General features: G+C 43.3%; 1 protein-coding gene and 1 long non-coding RNA gene across 4 annotated transcripts; both read right to left on the bottom strand.

Annotated features, from left to right (window-relative positions):
* Window positions 1-8,281: 8,281 nt before the first annotated feature.
* LOC125763225 (uncharacterized) lies at window positions 8,282-10,513 on the bottom strand. 2 transcript variants are annotated; one of them, XR_007418328.1, is made up of 3 exons: window positions 9,363-10,494; window positions 8,355-8,863; window positions 8,282-8,296 (listed from the first exon to the last, which is right to left on the bottom strand). It is a non-coding gene; the product is annotated as an uncharacterized LOC125763225 (long non-coding RNA). The 2 variants fall into 2 exon arrangements; XR_007418327.1 differs by lacking the exon at window positions 8,282-8,296 and having other exon boundaries at window positions 8,620-8,863; window positions 9,363-10,513.
* A 1,065-nt stretch (window positions 10,514-11,578) lies between these two features.
* Window positions 11,579-16,362, bottom strand: LOC125762954 (uncharacterized). Of its 2 annotated transcripts, XR_007418283.1 has the most exons (4): window positions 16,176-16,362; window positions 15,547-16,107; window positions 12,324-15,469; window positions 11,579-12,237 (listed from the first exon to the last, which is right to left on the bottom strand). XR_007418283.1 is itself a non-coding variant. In XM_049425619.1 (2 exons), exon 2 carries the CDS (start codon window positions 14,654-14,656, stop codon window positions 13,877-13,879), a length of 780 nt encoding a protein of 259 aa, XP_049281576.1. In that variant the 5' UTR covers window positions 14,657-16,107; window positions 16,176-16,362; the 3' UTR covers window positions 11,579-13,876. The 2 variants fall into 2 exon arrangements, 1 of the variants encoding a protein (XP_049281576.1); XM_049425619.1 differs by having other exon boundaries at window positions 11,579-16,107.
* Between the last annotated feature and the right edge of the window lie 916 nt (window positions 16,363-17,278).

Below are 17,278 nucleotides of genomic sequence, written 5' to 3'. Positions count from 1 at the left end.
TGCATCAATCAAACTGTTCCATCAGCTGTTCTCCGTTGGGTTACACAATCTGTTTGGTCAGCCACGTTCGTAACAGTACAGTATTCTTACACCACAAAACATGTGATGGTTGGTACTATAGCATGAAGCTACTAAAATCCGTAATTAAGACCACACATCTTGTACGGTTATTCGTTCTTGAAAAAGAAAAAAAAAAGATATGTTAAAACCAACTAATATAAGGTTATCCCACTCATAATACTGTTTAAACAAAAAAAAACGACAAAACAAATCAAAGAGACTAAGTTGTTCTTAGTAAATCAAATAGTGTTGTTTGGATTGCATACCTTCCGGGCGTTTTACGAAGTGACGTTATAATTTCACCAATACCGCCTTAAGGTATGCAATCCATGGGACGAGATTTATCTACACAAGAGCTCTACATGAATCCTTTTTAGTGTCTTCAACCAAGTGTCGATTATCGGGGTGTTGTGTAATTTAACAAGCAAAAGAAGAAAGAAGAAAAGAAAAACGAAACAAATCAAACGCTAGCCACTTACGGAGGGCTTTATCAGGCTTGCTTCTCCAGCAATTTCCACCTAGCACTCACGCATGCAGACACACAAACATATACCAATACACATTCATACATACATAATCAGGTAGTGTAAAGGATGAACGTAAATCTTATGAAAAGAAATCCTGTAATTGAGTGATGTAATATACTGAAATGGCTACGCTATACGGTCCTGCTTTGGGAATATACTAATAAATAAATAAAACATTAAGCGATTCCGATCAAATCGAGCACCCGTTCACCTCAATTGGTGTGCTGTGTACGTGTGTTGACGTGTATGTGTGTGTGTGTGTGTTTGCGATTGTGCGTGTGTATGCATGTGTGAGGGTGTACATGTAAATATAGAATCGTCATATCTCTGTGCGGAAATGCGTGCGGTGACCAATATGTAAGGGACTAGACTAGAAGTACAATAAAGCTGCAAAAAGAAAATGTTGGTAAAGGACGGTAGGGATAGGAAAATGGGAAATAAATTCACTACTAAATCCGTGTCGATCCAAAGCTGCTAACAGTGCGACTCATATTCATATCGGCTACCACTGCAGCGAGCAATGTTGATGCAAACAAAATGCAACATATTGGCTACACTCTTACGCTTAGCAACAGGACAAACAACATGAACGCCCTTCTGGCCCGACTACATCACCATCCCGCGCCTCTCCCCGCCCACATGCGCCTCCATCGATTCCGTTTGCTGTGCGAGGATAAGTGTTAGGGCAAAACCAAAAAAAAAATGAAGAACAAAAAAAATCAAATGGTGATGACAGTAGGATAGTGGGATGTATGCTTATATGCGCACCGTAAGCGTGTGATATAAACATAAACATATAAATCAGACATATCGGCGTACACTAATGCTAGCAAAAAGGGGTACACAGGCAGCAGTACCGGGCTGAAGCTGGATTTATATCAACCGCATAAAACGCGCCACAATGTTTAAACCACTGGCATAGCTAATTCGCATTAATCCTACACCGAAACCGAATGGAGCTAAGAAAAAGAAGGGAAAACAAAAAGTGGTACATGGAAATGAGTGAGCTTTTTTAAGCATCGGACAATTAATTTCGGTGCCCTAATGTTGGTTTGTGTGCGGCGGTATGGTGAAGTGGGAGCGAACGCTTCCGGAATCAATGTGAATGAAACATATCCCGGACGTATATAGTGCTGTTCAATATTTGCTGTCAATTTCCGACCCAATTTCGCTCCCTTCCCTGATTACCAAAAACGCGTCAGCCGTACGTACGCTCGGGTCGGGAACGGGTTTTTTTTGGTTTTGTTTTGGAAGGATGAATTATAACGCCTTGCTGTGTTTAGGATATCAACAATTACTCGCATGCAGCATCCAAACTGCATCTAAGTATTATGTGAGGAGTAGCGTAAGTGAAAAATAAACACAAGTTACTTGTACAAATACGGAAAAAAAACAACAAAAACATTATCTTATCAGTAGTATTTGTTGGCTGAGAAATGATTGTGCTGGAATGATGAAAAGCAACGTAATGAAGAATGTGACGAACTTTTGAGACGACTCAAACCACTATAATTTGAATTAAGAGTATTTTTTCGTTTCGATTGCATACTGTCAGGCGCTGCGGTACTATTTTGAAGATATTTATTTTAAAGAAGAAAGAAAGAAAAACTTCTGGCTCACAAAAGGAGCATTTTATACCGTTATTTTACTTATTAAATTAAAAACACTTTTAAATGAGAGGAAGTCATAAAAAGCAATATTATTTGAAAATTAAAGTAGGGAAAATGTTTCTTTTGATAAAAGTTCATTTGACAAAAATTTAATCTATAAACAATTTTTATTCATTTTTCTTGTTGTTAATGTTTTGTATATGTTGCTAAGCAATTAAAATTTGCAAAATAAATATAGCCGAAATTAGTCCGTTTCAGTTGTGGTTCAAATAGTGATTTAAACGCCAAAATGTATGCAATTGTTTGCTCGTTCATGTGGGGAGGATTTTCTAATGTTTTGGCCTGTCTGTTACACTTCGTGAATGTTGATGATGCAGTTTAAAAAATCTGTGATTCTGAAGGAGTTCTTTCCACTGTCATTAAATTAGTTAATACATTTTTTTGTTATGAAAAAATTATATTGCCTATTTCCAGGCGTACTAAGGAAATGCTAACACAGTTCTAATTTGTATCAGTTTCTCTTTGCGTTGCGTAATGTTGTCAGTAGGAAGTGTTTTATCGGCCAACATACTCATCATCATACAGAGAAGCAAAACACAAAACATAATCAAAATATGAAGAAACAAAGGTACCCATCCTAAGGAGACGGATGTGTGTGTGTTTTTTGTGGCTTGTATGTTGCATTTTCCATGCCTTTTCTGGAGCGCTTCAGATTTTTTTTTGTATGGAAGGATGGGATGAAAATTTGTTACAAAAACCGATCATAAAGATACAAACCCCAAGCTAAAAACAGATAATAATAATTATTCAAAAGCTGCTTAGAACAAAAAAACAAAAAGAGAATAAACGTACGTAAGGCAAGCATAGGTAAGAAATGACCAAATCAGATACAGAAGCGTGTCGTTTTTGGTGGTTCAAAACGGAAAAACCAAACACGCCCTAGACTATCAAAAACACTACACTCACCCCGACACTACATGCTTAGCAATTGTCGTTTGCGGCATTATTTTTTTTTAGTTTAAAGCATAATTTGAGTGAAAAGAAACTAAATTCAACCAATTGGCATTAAAATAAATAAATTTTTAATTTTTTGTAAAATTACTCAAAAAAAGGTAAGGGGTAAGCCTTATGAAATTTTCGAGTTGAAATTTTTCTAAAATTTTTTTTTCCGTTTTTTTATTCTTTTTCTTGTTTAAAGCATTATTTGAGTGAAAAGAAACTTATTTCAATCAATTCGGATTAAAATGAATCAAATTTCAAATTTTTATAGTTTTTTTTAAGTGACGGGGTCAGATACACAACCAGATAGACAGAAGGGAGGAAAAAAGACAAACAAATGCATACTATTGCCGCGCAAACAATGTGGCAGGAGAAAAGGATACGCGAAATCAACAATTATGAAGTATCATACGCATAATGAAGTTGCGCTCAATGAAGCGATACACTACCGCAGAAAAAAAACCAAACAAAAAACTCTAAACTAACGTGTCAATGGGATAAGCGATAGAAAAAAACACGAATAAAAAGCAACAAATTCCCAGCTATCCAGTATTTATATGAAGCGGACACAAGAAAGCAAAACAAGAATAGAAAAACAAACATAAAACAAGTTGTTATACACGTAATCGAAAATGAAACGAAATGAAAAAAAATGGTGGCCATTGCAGGTAGTTTGAGACTCGCGCGCTTAAGGGAGGTAAAAATCATTAGTGCAATCGTCTCACGGACCCATCTTGTACGGTTGTTTTTCTCTCATCTAGCCACAAGAAAAGAACAAAAGAAAAACCAAAACAAAAAAAAAGGTGAAAGAAAAACAAAGGGAAAATCCCCTCCCAAAAACCACCCCGAAAAGAGCGCTTTCTTCCAGTGAACCGTTCAAGTGAGTGCTTTGCCACATCCAGTTAAAGAAAAAATTATGTAAAATCAAACCAAAAAAAAAACAAATACAAAAACAACCAACCACGAAAAGAAAATGGTCATCCATGGTGTGTGTGTGTGTCGTTGTGTGTGTATTTCATCTTTCGTTTTGCGACATTCGAAAAATGCTGCTTTACCTGTGTTTCGTTCTCATTTAATTTGGTGTGTGTTTTTTCCACTATCTGCCAAACGAATGAAAGGGATGATGGTAAGTAAGGGGGGGGGGGGGGGGGTGGTAGGTGGGGATGTTTTTGGGGGGTCGAATATATAGCAACGTTTTCCGACACGTTTGTGCAGTCTCCGAGCGACCGTAAATTACACCACAATGCATATTTTGACAGCTGGGCTAAAATAGTATACACACATACCAAACCAGGTAAAGGGAAATCAGAAACAGAAGAAAAAAAAAAACTTTCGATACTGTTCAACTGTCCCTACCCTTCAATGAATTTAGCTACCCTTAAACCTCTACCACCCACAACAAATGAGTTCTCAGGTGACCGGCAAGAGAATATACAAAAAAAACCGTTGCTTGATGCGCTAGTATTGGTTTCAAGTTAAGTGCATTCGGTCAATCATGTTCGGGCTGATACGGCCAGAAGGAGAAACAGTAAGAGATGAGTGGTTAAATAAATCATGATTATCCTTTTTTTCCCGAGCGCGGTTTGCCTGTCTTCGTTGCTTAACTAAACAACCAAAAAACAAAAAAAACACTCCGACGTTTGTACTTTACTGTTTTGTTTCATCGCAATTCGAGGTGGAGAAGAAAGAAAAAAAACAGGAAAAAGATTGAACAAAATAAAGAACATTTGTACCACGAAAAAAAACCTCCATATTCTACAGTAAAGGAGGTAAAGGAGGAAAAAAGAAACAAGGTAAAACTGGGGAGAGGATAAAAAATAACAAAAAAAAAAAAACCGGGAACCAAAAATCTGTAAATGGATTCACCTTCAAAAGGAAAGTTTATCCTCGCCTGCGTCTCATCTTCGCAATGTGTATTTGTGTGTACTCGTGTCTCGTTTTTACATCTTCTTCCCTCGTATATTTTTGTTGAAAATGTACCTTTTTAAATGTATACAGTGTTTCATAATAAATAAAATTACTACGTGACACGTTTGCGGAACGAGCACTGCTGTCGGTGTATGTGCGAGTGGATGGCAGTGTAGTGAGTATCGCAATTTTGTTGCCATATCCTCTTCACCACTCTGTGTGTGTTTGAAGGGGAGGGGTAGGTGGGGTAGGTGAGCGGGTCGAAGGGTGTTTTGATCTTGGGATCGTTACCGGCAATGTAACTGAATGTTATTTTTATGTCCTCCAGCTCTGTGCGCTCAGTGCACCATCAGCACCGTTTCATCGTGTTCACCGGCGTGATGAATGGAGCAGAGTAGAAGACCCACCACCGACTCCCACCCTACACAAGCAAGAAAACACGGGTCATCCAACTCTCCACCGCTTCCAGCTCAAAATTTTTGGGATACCGCAATCGCATCGATTGACAGGTTCGCATTAAAGAGTTGTGGAGAATGTTGAGGAACACCTGCGGTACGTCAAACTTGCATCACTCGCAATCTCGCACAGCCGAAGCGTCATGCACGTTGAGGTTATGTTCTCTCGGAGTCTGGTCACGCAACGTACCGCACTCTAGCGCCGGAAGGCTAATCGGACTTCACAGCGAGAAAAGTTTTCGCTCGGGGTTAGTGTCAGCAAATCATCAAATCATAATTTAGCCACCGGTTACCGGTTCGTAGTGCGCTCTCTCGGTAGTGGTACTAGGCAGGGAGCATGAGCATTCATTTTCATTTCCCCCGAAAAAAAGCAGGCTCATCGTTCCAGGGGTAGTTGTGCCGGGTTTCTATCGACCAAGATCAAAAATATAGACAAAAACCGACGAAAATACGCTTCCGTGTGGTGTCGAAGAAAGAGCAACCCTATAAACCAAAGGCGGTAAATGCATCACCAAATGCTGCCCACTAACGCACTCTCCTCCCACACACAGACACAAAGCCCAAACAAACATTCATTCGAAGCGTCTGAAAGCTGTCACCTTAATTTAATTTATTGCCATTAAATGCTCAACCTCGTGGCTTTCAGCTGCCATTTTCTCTGATCTGCTCCAGTGCCACGTTCCGGACATACTGCTCGAATGGGCAGCGTGTGTCCCCCCCAGAAAACAACGACAAACTGTGGAACCATATATATACATTTTTCTTCTTCTCACAATATCCTTTAGTTTCTTGTGCATCCATGGTTTTGTGCCGTCTTAGTTCGGTTCCAGGTTCTAGCCGGCAAGGACACCGGGACGCCCAACACCGTCAACGGAGGGATTGGTTAGTTTTTACAAATTTATTTATTTATCACCACGCTCCAGTGTTCCTCCGGGCAAACTGCTGTGGAAATGGAACGGGCTACAGAGGCAAGAACTAAAACCCGACCTCGATTGTAACCAGCCACTAACCGGGAAGTAAACAACCTCAACCCAACTGGGCAAGTTACACATCCGGCGAAACCAAAACCAAAAACAAAAAAATCGCAACCTCCTTTGGGATGCGACCGTATCGGTTTTGTGTGGGTGATCGCCTCGCCTACATTCATTTCAATCGGGGTAGAGTTAAGAATTTGCAGTCGGTTTTGCTCGCCTGGAACACAGTCGTCACTACTTACCCACGGCTTGTATTAATGCACAATCAACAACACACATCCATATCGTTTTCTTTTCTTGTAATCCACACTAGATTTGCTGTTAATTGACATTTACGAACGCGACTGGTGAACGCTCCTGTATTGACTATTCTTACTAACTTCCCGGGAGTTCCGCTCGAGGATGACAGGTGTTAAGCGTACCTGAAACGTACGTAAATAGATAAGGACACACACACACATCTACACGCACACACACACCTCACTTACCAAACGCAAAACTCTCACTTCGTTTCATTAGTTGAGTGGATTTGTTTTTTTTTTGCCTTTATAGGTATAGAACTGTTGTCAGATGTGGTCAAATGGTGGTTGTTAACTTTTATAGCAAAACATTACTTACAGACACGAAAGAAAAAGGTAAATGACAATAAGTGTCATTTTTCGTTCTTAAAAAGCTACTGCTTAGTGGTAATACAAATAGTTTGTCGTGCAGATTACATACTTCACATTGTGACTTGAACGTAGTCGAGTGTTTATAAGTTCAAACTAGAGGAACGAAACTAAGTGACTCTTAATGAGTGAATTAAATCTTTCCTGTGAGTGAGTTAATTCGAATATCCTCAAAGAGTTACTATAACTCCTTTGCAATGTAAGTCACTCACTTGATTCTCAAAAGAATCGTGACTCTTTATGGCATCCTTTGAATCACTCATTAACGAGTCATATCACTCTTGAAAGAGTGATTTCACTCATTCTTCTTCTTCTTTATAGCCTTATGACTAGTGTTGTGCTTAATGAATCTTCTGAATAGAGTCATTCATATGAATTTTCAGTGAAGAATCATTCAATTCATGAGTCGACTCCCAACAGATTCATGAATCTTCGACAATTCATGAATCTTTGACATTCAGATTCAGAATTATTCATTCAGTTCAAAGATTCATTCAGATTCATGAATCTGAATCAGATTTACCCAACACTACTTATGACCTCTAACGTCCTCGCCATGGAGGGAAGATCTGGATGAGATTTGATACCTGGTCCTGTCGTGTAGAACTGGCGCCGTTTATCACATACATCACCGGACCGACCCAATAACTGTTCAAAGAGTCTACCATACAGTTAACTCGTTATGTGAGTCACTCACTCAGTCAATAACTCACCTTAATGAGTTATTATTCTCATCTCTAAATAGTACCTTTAAAAACTCACATTTCGTAAATTTCCTTGTATAACCTTTTCCAGATAATTCATCACTTTTCATGCTTTCATTTACACTCCACTTTCAATGTGCAAGTGTTCCCGTTCGGGAGTATGGGCTATGCGCTCGATGTGTTTCCAATAGGCGTAAAGCATTCTAATAACGTTTTGATTTATGTTACGTGACTGGTCAAAATCAAATATCGGCCTGTGTGTCTGTGCACGTAGATAGCAGAGTTGCGAGCCCGAGTTGATTTCGGGCAACATTTGGTGGTGAGAAATCTGGCCGTGGGTGTGTACCCCCCCCCGTGTTTATCAGGTAGGTTCCGAGGTGCAATGCTGGAACTATTATGAAATGGGTATAATTTATCTTAAAACATAAGGGGTTCAATCCAATACTTACGGGAGACGGTAGGAAACATTCTGGTATTGGTTCGAAATTTTCGTAGAGCATTTGTCACATGGAGGTGGAGGGAAATATGTGAGACCTTGTGTGTTGGCACGGTGTAGCGTGGTAGATATGAAACACCAGGCATAAGAAAGCGAACCGATGTCAATAAAGAATGATAAGTGGTCAGTACGATGGAACGGTGTAAAGAACCTTTATCTTGTGACATGCTGAGCTCGCACGTGGTTAATTAATAGGCAAAACAGCAAGCACAGTGATGTGAAGTAGAACGGTTTATATTAGCTTTTATTCAGATTAACAGTATGGGGTTTTTGCTTGGGTAACAAGCGATAGAATAGTAATTACGTTTACACTAGGTAGTTGAGGTTTTGTCTAAGTAGCGCTTCCACTTCACTGAGGATGTTCAGCCTGAGGATGTAGCATCGTTTAGCCATGTTCTTCCCATGTTTGAGTGCCATCTATACCAGTGAGTGAACTTGGCCCATTAACCTAGAAGGTCGCCGCTGCAATGAAATCAATCACAATTTTTAACAATTAAAATCTACGTTCAATCACATTGTGTGCGCATTATAAAAGATGTGTTTTAAGGATAAGCTAACAAAACAGACGCACCAGCACTAAAACTTGACCACCTGTCGACAGTAGCCCCACAGGTCGACGCTTTCGTTAGACCGACACTTGGGAGTATGCGGTGAACTGAGCACATTCGCGTACTTGCTGTCACCGCAGAGACTTCGGTATAGCAACCGTACCGCCTCCGTACGCGGTAGTTCATCGCACACCAGCACTAGGGCGAACAGGAGCGCACCTACCGTAAGCAAACGATCAACTCGCATGGTGTTCGGGTACACGTTTGAACGGTTCCTTCAGACCGGCTACACGAAACACGTCTAACTAACCAAATTTTAGAGATACAGTATCGCACAAATGTAGATACCTTCTTTGCCAGGTGCTGGTGCACTAAAATGTTAACTTATCAATTGAATTAATATTTATCCGCACCTTTAGCTATCAGAATCCTTATCCTTTTTTTCGTTTCTTGAAATTACCACCTGTCCGATAATAAGGCGTGATGTGATTTCCGAGAATTAACTACCGGCAGCGGTATGGTTTTTAGAACGATATAGTACTACGGCAGATACCGCGGCTATCTGTCACTTGACCGTTCCCACAGCTGCTGCCAGCCAGATTAGGTGACCGCAATATGTTCGCGTTGTTCAAGCCGGTAGTACTGGTAGGTGGTGATAGTGGACGCCAAAAAATTACCCTCACACCGGTGGCAGCCGGTACCAGGAGTACCATGGTAAGTACTAGCAGCAATAGCGGTAATTGATTTGATGATCTCATGATAGAGTGGGTTCGTCTTTTGGGGCACTTTGGGTTTTCAGGCGTGCTGATGTCGGTGTGTGTGTGCGTGAAGTATACGTTCCGGGTCAATCCGTTTGCCGCCGTGAGAGCACACTTTCGCGGCGTAAATTCTGACCGAGACTGGACCCCAATATACGGCACGACACACTGACAGCTGTCTCCTGGTAGACAGCTATACGCACACTTGGGTTGCTTGGGCACGCCCGGGGAGGGGGTGGGAAGTAGGTGTAGGTGAGCCGCTAGAACCCTAGCCCATCAATCGACGACACCGGGAGTGCCGATCGAGCTGATAACCTTCCTTGCAGACCTTTGGTGGATCGAAAATGTTCGACTTGTTGACGGTTTGCGTCTCGTTATTGTCACGTTCCGGCTTGTAGAAGATAACGCGGCGCGCTGCGCGCTCTGCTAATGGTACCGTGCTGTCGGCTACGGTTGGACGAAACGGTACGCCACTTATCAGCAAAACCAGCACAAGAGGCAAAAGCAATAGTAGGCTGTGACGCAACATAACTGTTCGCAAAAAATTCCGAAGTAAAATTAACACCACTAGTGCGAAGCGCGCATCGCGTTTACGGGTGCTGACTGAATGAAACCGAACGCTTTCGCAATGGTTCCAAAACCCTCCACAGTCATTCACGTTCTTGTTTTGTTTGCATACTCTGGAGTATGGCGATAAGATAAGACATGCCTCGGTTCGGTGTGGCAACGTTAGCAAACAACGAGCTGTTCCGCGTACGAACGCATACTAACTAGCGCCAGATTCGATTGCATTCGAATGTCTCCACACTTACCTCCAATGTTTGACCAGCCGTCGCCAGTAGCCTCAAAAAAAAAGGTCTATACCGTGCGTGATTTTGGTGATCCGAGCACCGGATCCGCTTCCTTGATGATGATCGTACTTTTGTCCGGATTGCCGCCATATTTGGTTGCAGTAATTGATGGACGAAATAGATAATTGTAGATCGGACTATCATTCTCGTACACCGGCGTCGGAAAGGTGGTAGGTTCGGTTCGGGTTGGTACTTCAACGACAGCGACCGCTTCCGTTGTCGTTGCAGTATCAGCTAACGTCGGCACCGTACTGCTCTCACCACTAGCAGTCGTTCTGGTAGGGTGCAACAATTGTCTTGCTAGGAAGTGATTCACCCTCGCATTATCGACACCGTAGCGTGAAGGTTGCCCAGCGGTACGGAACACCTCCAGTATCTCCTCTATGTGCACCTCGGCCGGTTGTGAAGGTTTGCGTGTGCGTAGATACCTTCTGTAGCTGGGCTGAAGCTGTGCCGTGGCGAGCGATACACTGACTAGCACAACCAGTAGCAGTACTGCTGACGAGAGGTGCGTGCGTAACCGGCTCATCGCGATGCTGTTAGTGGACTAGAAAATGGAGTGTGGCAAAATTCCTCCTAAACAACGTACAGAACCGAATTACCCCGAAAATTCTTGACCTTTGTTTGTTTACGCCGATTACAGTTTCGCTGACTTATCAACGTCCACAAGCAAATCTTCCGATTGGAGCAAGCGGTTTGGAGTAGCTATACGGTGTTATTTACATACCTCACAACAAGGTTACGGACAGCTAGCAGAGTAGCTATTGATTGGGAACCTTGGCTCGTGAATCTCACAGGAAAAAAATGAATATAATTAAATTTAACTTCATCGTTCCTACTCGAATGATTACATGCGAAAGAGCAATTCGAAATATGAAGTACTTGTATGGCGATACATATCTATTCTTATTTTGAGAATACCCAGTACACGTGGAGTTGGCTTGGAAGTCGTCGGGTTTCGGTAGTAGAACGACTCTTATGGTGTAGTAAATTATTTTCGGGAGGGCCAAGTGGCAGACGTTTAGTTTTTACGATGTAACATTGCCTTTATTCATTGACCAAAAACATTGGGTGAGAGTCCTCGTGCACTCAGTGCACCCGATTTGTGCGTGCGCGGAACGTATTATCCAAAAAATCATCAGAATCCAGCAATTGCTTTCGCGGTGGTGGTGGTGGTCGTTACTTGCACCTCCTTCGACTCGCTGCTAAACTTATCGCGCAAATAGTCGCGCACATTCGTAGCATACTCCTTCGCCTTGGTTGTGCCCTTCTTGACGCCATCCTTCACCTTCACCACACCTTCCTGTACACCTTCCTTGACCTTCGTCGATAGATCACCGAAAAACCCCTTTACGCGATCGATCGTACACGGTTGCTCCTCGCTGGAGTCCACCTCGGCCAGATCGAGATGGGAACGTTGCTCCGGAACAGATTTGGCCGTTACCAGCGCAGCAATAACCAGCAACACACCAACAGCCTGGATCAACTTGGAGCCCATATTCACCGGTAGAGATATGATAGGAAGTAACAAGACTGCAATCTTCACCAACCACAAACGATCTTCAGGCTAGCGTCTTCAGAAAAACGTTCAGAACTTAAGGACCTTGGCAAGACGACGGTTTCTTCCAATACGACAAAACAAAACAATAAGACACACGAAAAAAAAAATACAGAACCCCCTAAAAACAAAACGGAAACACGGTGTAACGCTCGGTTTGGCAAGACCTTTGCTTTCGAGGCCGGGAGCTCGAGACGCGCTAATTACCTCGCACGCAGAACAAAACCTAGCTAGCTGTGGCGTCGAACCCACGATGAATACTGTTGCGGCCGTGTGGCACACTGTGCCTCGGGTAGACCACCGTTCGAATTCATATAATCGGGCGGGGTGGGGGACCGAACGTCTTAAACTGCGTCGCTACCAGCAAAACAGTGCGGCGGGCGGGCGTAGGTTTTATTTATTAAATCAACATTGATTGGATGAATGACAGCGGCGAAGGATGCTGTTTTGCTAGTGGACGCCGTAATAGGCGGCACGGTGGCGGATCATCCATGCCTATGAGCATTCTTATACGTTCGCATACGCTATGGCGTATGACGTACGGTTTGGCTACCCACCGCGCGTTACTGCGACACAACAAATCGAATGCATTTGTTCGCTGTTGAGCCGACCAGGGTCATTACCAAGCAACCAATGGTGACCATCAAACTACCCGGACTCATTACTATCGGGCGACAGATACCGAACCAGCTGGAAATGGGACGTTCGAATCGTTAAAATTGTATTAAAAGTCGCCTAATTAACCCGGAGATCCCGGAGACTGCAGGTACACCGAGAAAGCGATAATCGGCTAGCAGAGGTAACAAGCAGGGAACTCGTTTTATGTGACTTCGACAAGCACTATTATCCCCGCACACGTTGCAATTGCAGCTTCCAGTTTTTTGTTGGGGTTTCAATAGAAAACGTGACATTCAATAGCTTTTAATCAGTGCGAAAGGCACGATCATCTATCGACCTGAGACTGAACACGACTGGACGATATGATAAATGTCGCATTTAACAGCTCCATTAGTATACGCCCTCCTTCACAATGTCAGCTGTCGTCGAAGCATCCGGAAATGAGTTACTTTAGTGACTTCTAGCTGAGCTCGCAAATAATTCGCACATGCTTACCCCCCGACAAGCTTCATTTGCTTTTGATCTTTCTCTCTCTCTCTCTCTCTCTCTCTCACTCCATCTCGTTCTCCCCCACCTATTCTCGTTCTCGCTTCTGTCAGACCATCTGACGTATCAACTGACCAGCACCATTTATCCACACCAATTGTTCCGTTTTGCTAATCAAATCAAATTTATTTTCGTTTCTTCTCGCTTCTTCTGACTCACAAACTCGCGCGCTCCCGGTACGTTTTTTGCCTGGATTGTAACACGCCCTTACCAATCTACTTCGCGCCTTTTGCGTACCGAGATTCATCATAAGTTTCTGCTAGTTTTGATATCTGTGTATATGTCTATGTATGTGTGTGAGTGTTGGTGAGGGCATGAGCTCATACACCGCTCATACGGTGCGAGTTGTCGTGTGGCAAAAATGCGGGCGACCGGTATTAACGGTAATAGAATTAAATTAAAAAATCACACTTCCTAACGAAATGGCGCTCCGTGGGGGTGAGGGGGAGGGGGGCAAGTATATGGTGGCCGGAAAACCACACCGAGCAGAACGGTGTGATCGCCTTTCGTCCAACTTCGTGATTTTGGGAACGTGGGAAGGGCGCGTGGGTTGGAAAGGGGGTTTTATGGATAGATGGACGTGATGGGCGAGATGCTCAGAACACATTTCGACACTTCCCGTTTACCACCTCCTGGCCGCTTTTGCACGCTAGCGGACCGGCGATGATGAATCGGTTGTCCACCGCGACCGTCGTCGTGACCGGTGACTCCGTCACGTCCCGTTCGTCCTCACTGCCGTCGAGCGGTTTCACCGCGGTGTAGTCCTTATCGTTGAAGAAGATCCGCTCGTCGTCATCGTCGTCGTTCGGTACGATGCGCGCCGGTTCGTTAGACACACCGACCACGCCACCGTGCACGGTTAGGCCATCGTTGGTGTCGGCGAGGGACAAGCCGCTTGTTGCGGCACTGATTGCAGGACGTTCGGTTGATGGTGTGACCGAGGTGAGTGCTGCCGCCGTCGATGTAGCACCGCCGTTGTTTGGGTGCGTCTCGTCGTCGACCGAGGGCGTACCGGGGGTGGTTAGCTCCGTACCGGTACCGGTCAGCTTGCTACGTACGTAGTCGTACCCCTGCAGGACTCCGTCCTTTACCGAGCTGGCCGCATTTTCTAAGCTCTCCTTCATCTTGGCCGTACCCTGCTTGAAGGCGGACGTGAAATCATCCAGAAACCGGGACATCTTGCTCGTTTCGGTAGAGCTCGTCACCTCGGTACCCTTGGTCGGAAGGATTGCGTCCAGCGTGGACGGAGCGTCCGTCGCCAACGGTACCGGAAGGGAGTTGTGTACCGTCACCGTCTCGATCGGTGTTGTGTGGGCAACGTTCGCTAAACAGCACAGTAGAGCCCCGACACATAACCACACCAGTTGTGAAGCCATTCCGTCAAAAATCGACTCAGTTCTAATGCACTGCGCAGGTTATACTGAAAGTCTTGAAGTTGTCCTTCACGTTTTGTTTTTATTGGAGCGTGAATATTCACAGCGTACACTAGGCGAGAAACTTAAACTATCGTGTAGCTCGCTCGCAACCAAATTAACTTTCTAATCCGGGTTTTATAAACACAACAAAACAACAAACAGGAAAGACACAGCACAACCACCTTCTCGAAGCACCGGAACACGAATGACTTCCACGACGCGACGAACGGTATCCCAAAGGCCGAAATGATGAAGATGGCTGGAAGTACAGCCTGGAACTGGACAGGCCTCATTACCTTGCGGACGTCGAGAGTTACAGCTCGTCGTCGCTACCGCCCGCCCGCCCCCGTCGCCATCATTCGTTGCGTAGGTGATGATCGACACACACACTCACACAAACAGCTACATCTGTGAATATCGTGAGTAATCCACACCTGCAGTGATGCAAATCACACACAGGCGCGGAACCCGTTTTGCTGTCCCGGCAGTCTATCGGAGGAGGTGTTGGGGTTCGGCGGGGTTCCATGCCCATTGTTTGACGTCTGATCTCAAACGGCAAGATTATTGATGGGAAGCGTCTTGTGTAGCGATCACACGAATGCTGTTTTTTCCCTCTCTAAACCGGAAGATTTCGCGCGACCGGACATCGCGGAAGAGGAAGAGGAGAACGAATTTCTGGCAAGACAGGTTTTGCTTGGAGGTGAACGCGGAGCTCGCGGCTTTGCGAAATTGCGCGAAGTGTAACGGTACGCAAAAACGAATGAAACCGGTTTCCTGATGGGAAGAACATTTTTAATCTCATTTCTGCATCTCAGAACCGCTAAGTGCGGTTCCAAAATTCTTTGTTATACCATAGAACGGATCATGATAGAGGACGCCATCTTGTTTGTTTGTTTGGACAAATCTTCCCCAAATTCCAGTTTGTTGTTGTTTGCTACTGAATATGAAAGTGATTGAGAGGAAAAGTGTGAAAAATTGCGAAATCAACACTTTCGCTGCAGCAGCAAACACGCTCCGGAAGGTTCATCTTGGGTCACTATCAGCCTCCAAATAGGACCACACCATCAGAGTCAATCAAATTGATTGTCTCGATAGCTAACAAAGGCAAGCAAAGACTGTTAACCCACCGGTTTTGTTCTGCTCACTTACGGATTAAGGAAGTGGCCCGAGACTGGGATTTTATTGAAACCATTTCGGGTTGCCGCGGGTTGCTGTGATTGTGGTGTAGTGTACGCACTACACCCCAGTTCGTTGACGTGTGTCCAGACTGTTTGCGTTCGTGATCATCTGTCGAGCTGTTGCAATGTCCGGCAGTTTGCAGGCCCCCCGCCTTACCCAAGAATACCCTTTACGCCCGCCGCCAACGGTAGACCCTTCTGTGCTGCGTTGGCAACACGCCGACCGGCACCTTGCTGTGGAAATGGAAACAACATTAGTCACCGGTAACGATCAGAACTCCGCAAACGCGCGCAACACGTACCACCTTCTTCAGGAACTTCTTGAAACGGCGTCCCTCACTCTGGCCCAGGCAGACAGCCATCAGCACCAGCGCGACGAGAAAGATCAGCTTGAAGTTCATGGTGTGTTTTGCAATGGTTAAACGATCCGCTCGTGAAGGATGCGACACTCGGTAATAGCTACTCCACAATCCAACCAATGATTATATAGGCGATTTGGAAATTCTTATAAAACGGGGAACTTTTCCTCACAAAGAAATACTTTATTTACTGAGCACAAGTACATGAAATTGGAAAACAAATTTATCGTTACCGTACGACATGATGCAGATAGTATTTAATATTGATAAGTACCGGCAGGTAATGGCACGAGTTCAAGTGTTGTTAGTTTTGAAAATATTTTCTCTCAAAGTTACCAGACACATCATATCAGACATCGTGGTAAAACAATATTATTTTAATGCAAATATGAACAATTTTCTGAAACAGGTAATGTCGATGTTAGAAATTTCGTGGGGATTTTTTCCGTCAATTTATTTAATTGTCTTAGGTTAAAAAATTACACTTTTGACACTTAAGTTTATTAAGATGACCTTGGTTAGGCAACTGTAATAAACTTTAGATCATTAAAATAGCCATTAAATATTTAATATTCTCGTGATTAAGGAAACATTTTAAGCTTCTAAATAACACCAATAAACAGAAACAAATGGCAGAAAATGAGCTTTAAAACATGTTCATAATGTTCTGGTAATGTGCAATAAATAACCAAATGTCTCAAGAATTACCCCTTGTACTTGTGGATCGATTAACTCTAAGCTGTCAGGGGTTGGCAACTTTTGCAACAGAGAGGTGTTAAAGAGAATTATTATAATTAATAATGAACAATTATTTTGAAGCTTATAGCTACATTTTTCCTCTTACAGCTGTACCTTTTCCGCATTTTATCACAAAGATGTACCATCAGCTGTAACTCACCTTAAACTCTTCCCATTTATAAATTTTTGTTCACTGCACTACAGTTTTATAATAATAATAATTTATAAAATTTCTTTAGCTAGTTAAGTAGTAAATTTATCATAACTAATTGTAAATTTTATTATACCATGTTGTTTTCTGTGGTTAA

Source organism: Anopheles funestus, chromosome X (assembly GCF_943734845.2).
Source record: "Anopheles funestus chromosome X, idAnoFuneDA-416_04, whole genome shotgun sequence".
In the NCBI taxonomy this organism is placed as follows: domain Eukaryota; kingdom Metazoa; phylum Arthropoda; class Insecta; order Diptera; family Culicidae; genus Anopheles; species Anopheles funestus.
This window is presented reverse-complemented; position numbering and strand designations above follow the sequence as displayed.